This window comes from Curcuma longa, chromosome 21 (assembly GCF_044706935.1).
Source record: "Curcuma longa cultivar G26 ecotype Majalengka, Jawa Barat chromosome 21, ITB_CL_G26_1.1, whole genome shotgun sequence".
Lineage (NCBI taxonomy): Eukaryota > Viridiplantae > Streptophyta > Magnoliopsida > Zingiberales > Zingiberaceae > Curcuma > Curcuma longa.
Genome location: NC_133881.1, coordinates 6,694,567 through 6,708,035, shown reverse-complemented (window position 1 = coordinate 6,708,035; position 13,469 = coordinate 6,694,567). Strand labels below are relative to the sequence as shown.

Genomic DNA, 13,469 nt, shown 5'->3' with positions numbered 1-13,469 from the left:
AAATTAAGGAAACTTCTAAAAAAAGGTGAAAATTGACATTTTTAATAAAAAATAAAAGGATTTTTCATACTAATAGTTATTGATTTACCATTATTGCTTTTATAGCAAAGTTCCAAGTAAGAATACAGACAACTTTTATTGGAAAAATACTCGAAATATATTAGTAAAATTATTTGTTTATATATATATATATATTTATTTATTTATAAAATGAAAATATATTTAATACGGTTTTTGGGCTGGCCTCGATCTCAGTGAGTCAGTACGGTCGGCACGTGGCTTAAGGTGGGGCCCACCAAAAATATCATCGAGATCTAATAATTGCCATCGGCACGTGAGGTTGGTCCGTTGGCGGATTTATTTGCGGCCGATTCACAAGTGGAGCACGTGACGCGATCCCTACACTGTACGTTATGTCTGTCTGTACGTTGGCACCATAAATTTAAATATAATTAATTACGTGGGATGGATAATTTAAAATTTTCCTATTGGATAATATTGTCAGATGACCGGGCCCACCGCTGTCCAATCCCATATTTAAAATATTAGCTAAAAAATAAACATTAAACATGTGATTTGTAGGCGGATTAAAAGAGAGAAAGTGAAATTTTAATGGATCGACATTTAATAAAAAAAGGCTTAGGCTTACTTGTTTATGTCGTGAATGTGATGTCAACATGATATTATATAATTTGTAGTTTTTCAATAATTGAGTTGATCTATGATCGTGAAAGTAGAGTTATTCAAATATATAAAGATCATTTTGATGATGATAAGTTTTATTTTATTTTATTGCCGCTTAAAGCGATTTACCTCCTCACAGATGACCGTGATACCGACTTAGACCGCCAGATTCTATTTTGTCTGAAGAAGTGAGTGTCCTCGTAAATGAAAAATAGTATAAAAATGATTAGTATTTTACAAAAAAAATAATTTTATTAAATGCAAAACTAGGTAATATGTAATATAAAAATAATTATTAATATTTTTAAAATAAATTTTTACAAATAGATCAATTCTTATCAACTTAATAATTTATATATTTAGAGTCCAATGTGATCATCTTACTTATCTAATATTGTTAGGTCTATATGCAACAACTAGTTATTTTATCTATCTCTTCTTGTCACCAACTCTACTTATAATTGACCAATTATTCAATAATACTTAGGTATAGCTTTGCCAACCTTACTAGCTTTCTTTGTTATCAAACCTAATCCAAAATTAGGTGGACAATTCGACAGGGGGCCGGGCCAAATGAAGTAATGAGATTTGGTCAGGGGCGGCTCAAGTCTACGAGGGGCCCTAGGCAAATTTTTTTTAAAAAATGATTGTTATTATTTTAAAAAATTTTCTCTCACTCTTTTTTATTTGGACTTGAGATCGAGGTGGATTTAAATTTTTTTTAAAATAAATTAAAATATTAATTTTAAAAATAATTTTTTTATATAAAATAAAATTAAGGACTTAACAAGTAATCTAGAATAACGCAATTGAGTAGCATAACACTAATTATGATAATAATTCCCTCATGCTTCTTGTTCGTCATTTCTAGATTTGTAAACGATCTAGAATTAATAAAAGAAACTGAAATATGAATATTTACTCTTGTAATAGATCCGGAAGAAATCTACCTTAGTAGTCCGCCTTGTCCCCTCGAATGATTCATCAAAGGACTCGTAGAACAGCTGGTTCAAACACAAAAAATCACTACCTAAATCTCAGCAACAATAATACTGGAAGTTAAGGAAGAAGGAAGCGAAGGAAATTCTGGACATACAAAGATCGCGTTGTCGCTTGACTCTGCTGCGCGTAGCTTAACTCTGCAACTCTGCTCGTTACCTGCCCTGAAGGAATTCATTATTATCCGCCCACTCAGAAGAAAGAGAAGAAAGAAGACTCGGCTAAGTTGGGAACAGGAGGCGAAGCCTTATCTACTTTATTAACAGGAATTACTTTTTCAAAAGGAACAGAAGAGGAACAGGAGCACCTTTTTCAAGCAACAAATTTCTCTCCTTTTGCCCTACTCCAAAGAAAGCCGAAGACCCAAGACCCCCGGATCCAATGCCCAAATATGGGGGAAACAGGACGCAATCAGCAGCAAGAGAAATGGAGCGACCGTCCTACCCTAAATCTCAGCGAAAATCAAGCCGAGGGAGTAAGGGACAGCTCCGAGGAATGCCGAACGCAGTGAAATCTCAGCGAAAATCAAGCCGAGGGACAGCTCCGAGGAACGTTGAACGCAGTGAAATCTCAGCGTCGAGAATGCGGCTCCGAGGAACGTCGAACGCAGAACGCAGAACGCAGGGAAATCTCAACGCCGAGGGACAACTCCGAGGAAAGCCGAGGAGTCTGCTTGAGCTCGCTGCTCGCGTCGAAGAAGAAGGAAGAGGGGAGATGAAGAGGCGAGATCGGGCCATCGGGGTATTGAAGAGGCGAGATCGGGATTCGGGAAACGCGGCGAGAATGCGAAGGGACAGCAGCTGGATGCCGGATCAGAACTTTCCGGATCGGGTTTTAATAATTCTGCTATCCATTAACCTATCCATTAACCCTAAATATCTTAATTAGATGAGCCCCAATTAAAATTGGGCCCTAGGCACAGGCCTTATCGGCCTATGTCTAGAGCCGGCCCTGGATTTGGTGATCGATGGACAATGACACTTTATCGCTATGGGGTATATTGTTTGTTGGTTATTAAGTATGATTTTATCTATGGAGTAGTTGGCCATAAAATTAATTAGTGGAAGAGAACAAAAAGAAAATTTATATTGCAAATGTCATAATATCTCTAAACTTCATTGCCCATTGATGGTAGTTATTTTTCTAGTGAAGCTTGAGTTGTCAAAACATTAATAGAGAATTAAGTTGCATTGAATATTAATGGTGCTAATTGCTTCTCACTTCGTGTGTTACCTTGAAGGAAACTCACGATCTGTCATTCATTCCTACCATATACCTCCTACTTGTGTATTTGAATTTATCTTCTTCCATATTCGTGGGGCCGACTCTAACAGGCCGCTAAGATTACGAATCCTTTTTTTAATTTTTTTTTGAAGGAAATAAGAATCTAATCAATAGTGATACGTCAATTAGGATGAGATAATTAAGTAGATTAAGGAGGGGATAGTCCTTAGTGATGAAGTGAGAGGAAGAAAAACGGGGAGCCTATGGCAGCCACCATGGACATGCTAGACCTTCCAAAGTTTGACACGACCCGGTCGTGTTGTCCAACACAGTCATGCTCTTCTCAACCATGCTTGTGTTGCGTGATCACCATCACGCCTAGAGGTCGACACGGCCAAGCTGTGCCACTTGACACGACTGTGTTGCTCCGTGGATGAGGGGTTTTTAAACCCCCTTTTCTCACGTGTTCTCCCTCACGGTTTCACCATTTCCTCTCACTTTTTGCTCCAAAGCTCTCCTCTCCTTGAATCCTAGACCACTCAAATGCTAACCCCCGCCTCGCTCATCCACATGAGCTACCCCACCAAGATATTCTTTTGCTAAATCTTCTACGAGGTATTCAGGCTATAACTTCTCAAATATCCACATGACACTTGATGCCATCAGAGCCAGTAGGCTTAGCAACGATGTCTATCAAATCAATTATATGATAGAGCAGTGCTACCAGAGGATAGAGGAGCACTACCGATGTGTAAAGAAGTACCACCAGCGTGAAGAGGAACATCACTAGAGAGAGGATGAGCACTTACGCCATATGGAGGAATACCACAAGTAGATGGATAAGATGTACCACTAGCACACATCATTGAGTAACAATCCTAACTTCCCCCCTTTTCATCCTCTTCCACAGTAGTTTCTTTTTAATTTTATTTTCACATTGAGGACAATGCCTAGTTTAAGTTTAGGGATGTTTAATTAGATTTCCTTTATTTATCATGCATCATATTTTTTTCATATTTATTTTTTATTTCTCGCATTATCATTACTACCATGTTCATCACACGGATATAATTTGTTTGTTTTTTTATGGCATAATCTTGGTATGTTAAAACTTAATATCTTTGTGATAGTATACTCATATCCTTAGTGATTTATATTTTCTTATCTTGTAGTAATAGAATATGAACATTATTGAGTCGAAGAATTTCACTATAGGCCGACATGATTAGTATCTCCTTTCACTTACACATAATACTTAGTTTGAAAAGTTGAAACATATGAAAAAAAGCTATGATTCATCTTGTTGAACTAGTACTTTAGTATCCTTAGGTGACTCCCAAACACATTTTAGTTACAAGAGAAACATTTAAGTCATGATAAAAAAATTCTGCTTCATGTAGATTTGTATGAATAAATAATGTAGATTTGTATGAATAAATAACGATTAGGTACTTATCTATTTGTGAATCTCGATATCGAATACTCTTTTGAGATCTTATGTGGACAATGTAAAGCATTGTCGAGAGATGATCCTTACATATGGTAGGTAAGTGTCTCTTGAGTGGATAACTCTGGGAACACGATAGAATGACGAAATAATTTAGATTGAAAATTGATACTTGAAGATTGAGTTACATTGCATTGCGCACAAATAACTTTCAAGTTAGACCTCAATGAAACTATTCGTATGTCTTTGCTCATTAGTGATACTACTTGATAGGACTAGATGAACTTGCTAGGGATGATGATGTATCATTCACACACATGAGTTTTAATTGTAAATTTTTATTTAAGGACAAAAAAGGTTTAAGTCTGAGGGTACTTGATGTGTATGATTTGTACCCCATTTTCTATCTTGTTTTGTATTTATTTTCAATATTACATAAACATGTTTATATGTACTTCTAACATTATCATGCATTTTCATTCTTTTAGTTTGACAGACTGCTCGTTTGCACTTTATATTGGCAGGACATGAAGAGCTCGGCTTTTGGATGCATTTGAACACAAGAGAGTCTCGCTTTAGCACCTTACAAGGGTCATGTAATATACTTGGAGGCAAAATACACATCAGAGTACAAACAGTACATCCAACACCGAACATGGCCCGACCGTGTCAACCAATATGGTCGTGTTAAGTCTTCCAATGTCCACCATAGCCAAGCCATGGTGGCCAACACCACCATGGTGAGCCGCACCCTTTTGATAATTTGGAGACTGTTAATTTCGTTAATCGCCCTGACTTTTTAGGAAAATCTATTAGGATTCTCTTACCTTTTAGGAAACTTTGTCAAGACTTTAAAGCTATAAATAGCAAGCGGTGATAATTAGAAGACATTGAGGGTTGGACCCAAAGATTGAGGGTTCTCGAAAGAGACCCCAAGGATTGAGTGATCCTATGATAGGGGATCGAGGAGGAGGTCACTTCGAAAACAACAAGTTACGATGCCGATGATTGACATCTCTGAGTAGTTTCTTATTATGGGATTAGGAAGTAACTTGATCTTTTGTTAGACAAATAAATGCATTGATCCTTGTTTTGTTCATGACGTGTACGATTTATAATTGGTTCTAATTTGTATTTCTCTCCATTCATCGTTGTTGTTAGATTCGACTTAGATAGTAACCCCGTTGGGATAGACTAAGAGGTAAACCCTAGCCATAATCATTGCATATAAACATATAATTGGATCAAAGGAGAATAGGAGGCATACTTATCAACGAACCCTAATTCTTTTATCTCTAGAACTAACTTAAGGGTTCATATCACAGAGTAAGGGTAACATTTAGAGGTTTGTGGAGTTTTAGTGACAGGAGCATCCCTAAAAGCGATAGTACGATTTCCACGAAAGTGGTTAACTCTCTCATGGCTTTCACGATTTATCATAAAATTTAAAGGATCTATCATAATCTATTTTATGAATTGCGATTAAGATAAGACACATCAATATTTTTGTTCTTTTCTTTATCCCATAGATGCATTCGACCATCTTTGGACAGCTCTCTTTATAATCATACGTCGAGATAAAAGGAAACATATTTATCAACAATTATTATAGTAAAATCGAAATCCTAGAATCACCTTTAAAACTTTCTTCCCGTTTTATTCAATCATTCTTCTTTCTCTTTCCACAAAATATTTTCTCGATTGTCTAAATAATCACTTTTATAAATATTTTAATACTCAACAACACAGTTCAAACACAGTTCAAATAGATGATATATTTTTATTACTTGACAATATCGTAAGTATATCTACGGTATGTTAGCTCATATTAAAAAATTAAGCTCAATCTTACCCTAATTGATGATGTTCACTTGCAGAAGTCTAGAGGTGCCGACTTAGCCCGAGGGGTTTGCCCTTTAGCTTGAGATCTTTAAACATTATTATACGACGAGTATTAGAATAATTCATTTTATTGTATCTTTTTTACCAGAATATATCAAAGTAATTGCCTAGTTTTTTTTTTTTAAAACAAATAAGTAAATGAAAGATGATATATTTTCTTTTGAGCAAGGGCTTTCAAATAAGTATTTGTTCCTTCACCATTATGAGGGTTACCTGAGCTACTTATTTGCTAGGCAGGAAAACTGCCTCCGCAATGACATGAGTTTTTTTCACCATTCCAACACCCACAAGATGATTAAGATATATCCGTCCATCTTTCACCGTCGCCGACGAGGCAATCCGATGCACCGGTCCAATATACCATGCTGTGACATTTGCTGTCTCCCAACCATCAAAGCTCTCGACCACCCTAGCAGAGGGGGTGCCGGCGACAACCAGTTTATTCGGCGAAATTAACTCCATGCCGTCCCCCATGAGCAATGATCCTCTGACTTGAACCACAGTCACCTCCTCAGTTGCTGTGTTAACTCTGAAAAGAAGACCACTGGCAGTGTGTATGACGAGCAAATAGCCATCAGGATGATGCACAATGCCATTCAGACCGACAAAGTTGTAGTACCACTCCTTCCTCTGAGTGAAAAGTTGGCTTCTAATGACGGATATCAACTCACCATTCAATCCCACCTTCCATATTCTGTTTGCCTTTGCATCAGTAACATATGCATTTCCATCTTCATCAACAGCTACATCATCAGCAAATGAACATTCACCTATACACCAAGTGAGATCCACATTACGTTCCGAATTCAAAATCATAGGATCACAAAGACTGGTACAAAGGAGATAGATGGAGAATCCAAGTGTCAAAAAGCAATAAATATACTGGCCAAATGTATTTATGATTTATGATCTAAGACGAAAGAAACTAGTTTTAGGTTTTTTTTGTACAGATAAAAAATTTTGTTTCATAGAAAATGACCAAGCATATCATAACACTAAACTAGAGATTTTCTAAACCAATTATTCCTAGGCAAACACAATAAATTTAAAAACAGAAATCAACCGTCAAATACAATTATGATCAAACAACACTAGATGAAGTGACATGGGAACTAACAATATAGGGTCATGTATTGATTACATAGACTCTAATCAAATAATTTATTCAGCGTTTTCCTATTGGATGCAGCCAAAGTTATGAAATTTTCAAAAGGTGCACTGTACGCTTTTTACCAAAGACGCATCTAATTCCAATAGTACCCCTCACACCAACAATTATAACACCAATCCATTTTCCCAAGCTTCCGAGCCACAAAATATGATATTGAAGGTTCAAATCAACACCAAAGTGGTGTCGAACCTTCAAAATCAGCACCAACATGTTTTGATTTCTCAAACCTGCGCAACACAGTAATGTTGAACCTTCAAAATCAACATGGTGTTGAACCTTCATAATCAACACCATCATGTTCTGATTTCTCAAACATGCAATATAGTGGTGTTGAAACTTCAAAATAACACCAAAATAGTGTTGAACCTTCAAAATCAACATTACCGTGTTCCCATAGTCGAACCTGCAATACAGTGGTATTGAACTTTCAAAATCAGCACCACCGTGTTCTGATTGCTGAACCTTTAAAATCAATACTAAAATGGTACTGAACCTTCAAAATCAATACCATAACATACTAGGTATTTTGATTTCTCTAACCTACAACACAGTGATGTTGAACTTTAAAAACCAATACCACAATGTTCTGATTTTTCGAACCCAGCAATACAATAGTGTTGAATTTTGAAAACCAATACCAAAATGATGTTGAACCTTTAAAATCAGTACCACAATATTCTGATTTCTCGAACCCAACAAAACAATGGTATTGAATTTTGAAAATCAACCTCCTATATAGAATTATGACTTTGTGTCAATTAGCAAACAAACTAAATTTTTGTAAATAAGCTTTGCATAGATAAGAAGGTCATGAAGCTGATGCATTAGAATATAGTGGGACCAGGGGCAATGTAGTCCTGCAAAAACCTTTTAAACTTGGATTGAGTCCAATCAGAGTTGACTATGGCCATCAATAGATTTTGGTCGAAACTCATTGATGAATCTAAAAGATTTAGAATATTGAAACTTGGACATAGAGTAGAAGAGGAGAGTGTAGAGATGATGTACAACTCTAGTTCTGAACCCCTTACATACAGTTATGGTTTTGTGTCAATTAACGCTTAGGTTGAATTTTTGTAAACAAGCTTTGCACAGATAAGTTGAGGTTTTAGGGCAATGTGGGATTCAGGGGCAATGTAGAAATCTACTAAACTTGGATTTAGTCCAATCGGAAATGAATAAAAGCATCAATGAGTTTTGACCGAAACTCATTGATGGACCTAGAAGATTTGAAATTTTGAAACTTATGCATGGAGTGAAAGAGGAGAGTAGAGAATCTAGAGACGATGTGCAAACCTACTTTTGAGTCTCCTATATGAAATTATGGCTCTGTATCGATTGAGGCACAAGTTGAATTTTTATAAACAAACTCTACACAGATAAGAAGGTTGTAAAACTAAGGCTTTAGGGCATGGTGAGATTCAGGGCAATGTAGAAACCTCATAGACTTGGATTGGGTCCAATAAAAGCTAGCTTAGACAATCAATGTGTTTTGGTGAAATTCATTGATGAACCTAAAAGATTTGAAATACTAAAACCTGGACATGAAGCGGAAGAGAGAAGTGTAGAGAATACTTCTCAACCTCCTTCATGAAGTTATGACTATGTCAATTGACACACAGGTTAATTTTTTGAGGCAATGGAGAAACCTATTAGACTTGGATTGAGTTCAATCAAAGTTGGATATGACCATCAATGAGTTTCGATCAAAACTCATTGATGAATCTAGAAGATTTGAAAAACTAAAACTTGACATGAAGTAGAAGAGGGGAGTGTAAAGAAGATAAAGATGGTATGCAATCCTAGTTTTGAACCTCCTATATGAACATATGGCTCTATGTCAATTTTTTAAAATAGGCTCTACACATATAAGAAGGTCATGAAGTTGAGCCTTTAGGGCATGGTGGGGCTCAAGGGCAATGCAGAAACCTACTAGACTTGGATTGGGTCCAAAACACTATGATTCAAGAAATCAAAATAATGTGGTGCTAATTTTGAAGGTTCAACACTACTTTGGTGTTGATTTTCAAAATTCAACATCACTATGTTGTTGGGTTCGAGAAATCAGAACATTATAGTGTTAGTTTTGAAAGTTCAACATCACTTTGATGTTGATTTTCAAAGTTCAATACCATTGAATTACTGAATTCGAGAAATCAAAATACTATGGTTGCGATTTTGAAGGTTCAACACTACTTTGGTACTGGTTTTCAAAGTTCGCATCATTGTGTTGTTGGGTTCACTTTGATGTTGATTTTCAAAGTTCAATACCATTGTATTGTAGGATTCAAGAAATCAAAATCCTATGGTGTAGATTTTGAAGGTTCAACACCACTTTGGTACTGGTTTTCAAAGTTTGCACCATTGTGCTGCTGGGTTCACTTTGGTGTTAATTTTCAAAGTTCAATACCACTGTGAAGGGTGCTATTGGTAGCAGTTTAACCTTGTCATTCGTACCTCACATGAATGGGACATCGCGTGATCAAAGCCAAAAAGAATCTTATGACACTCTATGAGAGTTCACAGGATTTACACCTACACAATGATCTTAAACCCTAGCCAACCATACATCACATTGTTTGAAAATGATGTCTTTAGTTTAAAGTTAGTTAATTCAGTTTTAATTAAAATCAAAATTAATTAAATGCTAACACAAATAAGCAAAGAATTTCAGCATTCCTTGCCTTCTACCAAACATTCTGGAGATATTTGGTTACTTGTACTATTTCTCAGTGCCAATGCAGTGTGTAGCAATAAATTATCGCTGTTCTCAGCGGTTGCAACAAAGCCACTGGCCGAAAATACAGACAAACACATTTAATCATCCACCGGAATTACCGTCGCATGCCGATCCAGTAGCGGACAAGATAAAAATGGGGAAAATGATATTGTTTATGGAGAAAAACCTGGACCACTCAGATGGGTGAGGAAGATGCGGGACCACGATTCGAGGTCGTAGGCGGCCACGGAGGAGGAGCGGCACCGGAGAAGGTCGGCGTAGACCACCAGAATCCGGCGCCTCCCGCTGCCGCGATCGATGGTCATTCCCAGCGACACATTCCCGGCGACGTCGGGATCGGACAGCACGTCCCGCTGCGTCAGGGCGCCCCCGACGGCGTGAGGATCTTCAAGGGTTAGCCGAGCGACGCCTCCGCCGAGGAATGTGGAAGCGAGGAAGGTGCGGCCGACGGGGTCCCACTTGGCGCATTCGCAGATCCAGTCGGGGGTCTGGAAGGTGAAGCCTGCGGCGGAGCGTTCGAGGGAGGCGATGATTGCGAGGGGGACGGAGGAGACGAGGAGGAGGAGGAGGAGGGCGGGCGCCCTTGACGACGCCTCGCCGTCTCCACTGGGAGGGCCGCGGCGGCAACAGCAGCGCCGGCGGCGGCGGGACTCCCAGGTCCCCATGAGTGGTTCTCGGCGGCGGAGATGAGTGATGGAGTGAAGTGTCGTTATTATTAAAAAAAACAAACAAACCAACTGCTATTTTTAAATTCTTCCCCCCAATTCGTCACCCACTAGTGTACCAGCCACCTACTTGGAAGCCGATGAAGTGTCTTGCGGACCCACTTAACTTCCGACCAGACCACACTTGCTATTATTATTTACTTTTTCTAAAAATAATTATTCACCGTCTACTGCACCTTTCATTTCATTATATATTATTTTAGAAAATTATATCTAAATAAATATTTCAAAATCTATTTTTAAAATAATTATTATTTATCTATTAAATTTTGAAAAAAGGAGTATCGTTAATTCTTTCCAATGTATATATAATATAATGAAGGAGCAAAATCAGAAAATTATTATTCTTTAGTTTCTTCTATAAATAATTATTTTTTATTTATTAAATTCTTAAGGATGGCGGAAAACATTGAGCACTTTAATTCATTTTTCTTATATATTCTTAAAAAGAAATTATATCAACTTGCAATTTCATATTCCTAAAAATTAAGTATTTCAAACTATTATAAAAATAATTTAAAATTTTGTTTACACTTTCCATAAACAATTATTCTTTGTCTATTAAGTACTTCGACAAGAAAATAAGATGAATATGAACAGCAAACTAAATAAGTCATATGAATTAATTAGGTTAAGGGGCTAATTGAATTAGATGAGCCAATTGTTAGACACATGGAGGCAATGTGATCGACTTAATGAGCTAGTTAAACTAATAAATTAGGTGGTTGGTTGAGGAAAAAATAATAGAAAAAGTAAATAAACATTTAATTAATTTATTACAAAAACTTGTATCATGTTGATAGAATTTCTCAACCAACTATGTGAATAATAATGGTTTCAATTATTTGTACAAAAAGTGTGATGTAAGGAAGTTGGGGGGTGAACTTTCCATGACCTCTTTCTTTTCTTTTCTTTTCTTTTCAACTATGGAAACAATGAGAAAAGGTGCCAAAGTAAAAGCTTTTTCCCATCCACTTTTCGTTTGTCCCCTCTACAACTAAGACTAGTGTGGAGAGATATAGAAAGGAAAGATCCAACGAAAAACTTCCCTTCATTTCTCAAAGTTGGAAGAATTTCAATTCTCAACATCAATGTATTCAACATATCCGAACTTGATAGAATAGGTCGAGGTCAAATCTAGCACAACTCAACCATAGTAGGGCCATGCTTACTCATATTTGCCCAACAAGCGGTGTGAGCTCGTGCCAAGCATGAATCTTGAACTCGATGAGTTAAGTTTAGCCGAATATGATCAGAGTTAGGTTGTGTAAAAAATTTTACTAAATTGACATTACATTTTAAAGAACATTGTGTGAAGTAGCTTTTAGTGATTATCTTATGTTGTTCGAAGGAAAATAAATATTTATTTTCTATTCAAAAGTCATGTCGCATGCTAATTTGTAGGTCACTTAAAATTTGTGTAATTTGGAAAAAAAATTATACAAAGGGCTGATTTGGTAAAATTATAAATTATTGGACGTGATTTGATAAAATAATACATATATTTTTGCCCTAGAGTTAATTAAATTGTAAGTGAATCATTATTTTTTAATTACACATCGTTAAAGAATTGTCTAATTATTTTATATAATTGGTAAATTATAATAAAAGATCCTTAATGATGAATCAATCATGATATAAGACAATCTCAAAACATGAAAAAGTAGTTCCGAATGTCCTTAGCAATAACAATTTGAGATTGATTTTTGACTTTATGGTATGATTAGTAAGTGTTATGCTTCTTTATATGATAGCGATGGCGATTTCACTTCAGCAAAAGGTGAAATCCATCATTCCATTGGCCTCCGACCTTACACGGTCAATCCCACGACTATATGTGAGGAGGTAAATTGGGAAGCCGCAGTTGACCACTACAGGGGAGGGCATTGCATCGGCTTCATTGAAATTCGACTCTTACCCACTTCAATAAATCTATCCCGTACTAACCAACTCAATCATGTCCTAAAGGCAGATGACGATTTCACTCTTATAGGCATGCTGATATCTAAACAAGTACATAGGTAAGATGTTAGAAGCACCCCATTAGATATAGCTCACGATGAGAAGCCATTTGCATGTACCTAGTGTGCTTGAAAAATAAATTTTTTTGCCCCTGGGACATGGTTGAATTAGTTAATACGCGACGGACTTATCAGAAGTGGACAAGAGTCGAATCTCGATGAAATTGAGGCAATGCTCTCCTCTGTAGTGGCCAACTGCAGCTTCTCAATTTACCTCCTCACAGATGGTCGTGGAGCCGACTGTGTAGAGCCGCTGAGGTGACAGATTCCATCTTTTACTGAAGTAGTGTGTTTGAAATTTCTCATAAAAGTAGACACAACTAGTCCTTTACAAGATGACATTTCATTAGAGGATCAACATTCTTTGATGTTTGTGGTTTAAACCCTTAAAAGGATTACATATACACTTGCTATTGGATATATTGCTAGCCTTACACAGATAAGTGAGTAATTAACATATAACTTATCATTCCTAGTAAAACAGGAAGCTTGGTACGATCACCCTAAGAAATCTATGTAGTGGAAGTCAATTGTGAGAGATTTTCAATTTATCATC

General features: G+C 36.7%; 1 protein-coding gene across 1 annotated transcript; it reads right to left on the bottom strand.

Moving 5' to 3' along the window:
• Positions 1-6,391: 6,391 nt before the first annotated feature.
• On the bottom strand, positions 6,392-10,841 carry LOC141815342 (uncharacterized). Its single transcript, XM_074703283.1, has 2 exons — positions 10,334-10,841; positions 6,392-7,026 (listed from the first exon to the last, which is right to left on the bottom strand). The coding sequence occupies exons 1-2, from the start codon at positions 10,830-10,832 to the stop codon at positions 6,479-6,481; spliced, it is 1,047 nt and encodes a 348-aa protein (XP_074559384.1). The 5' UTR covers positions 10,833-10,841; the 3' UTR covers positions 6,392-6,478.
• Positions 10,842-13,469: the final 2,628 nt, after the last annotated feature.

Excerpts from the sequence above, each read along its gene's own strand:
- LOC141815342 (XM_074703283.1), bottom strand. The coding sequence starts at position 10,832 with ATGGGGACCTGGGAGTCCCGCCGCCGCCGGCGCTGCTGTTGCCGCCGC. Across the intron at positions 7,027-10,333 it reads CACCCATCTGAGTGGTCCAG|GTGAATGTTCATTTGCTGAT; the intron begins GTTTTTCTCCAT and ends CTTGGTGTATAG.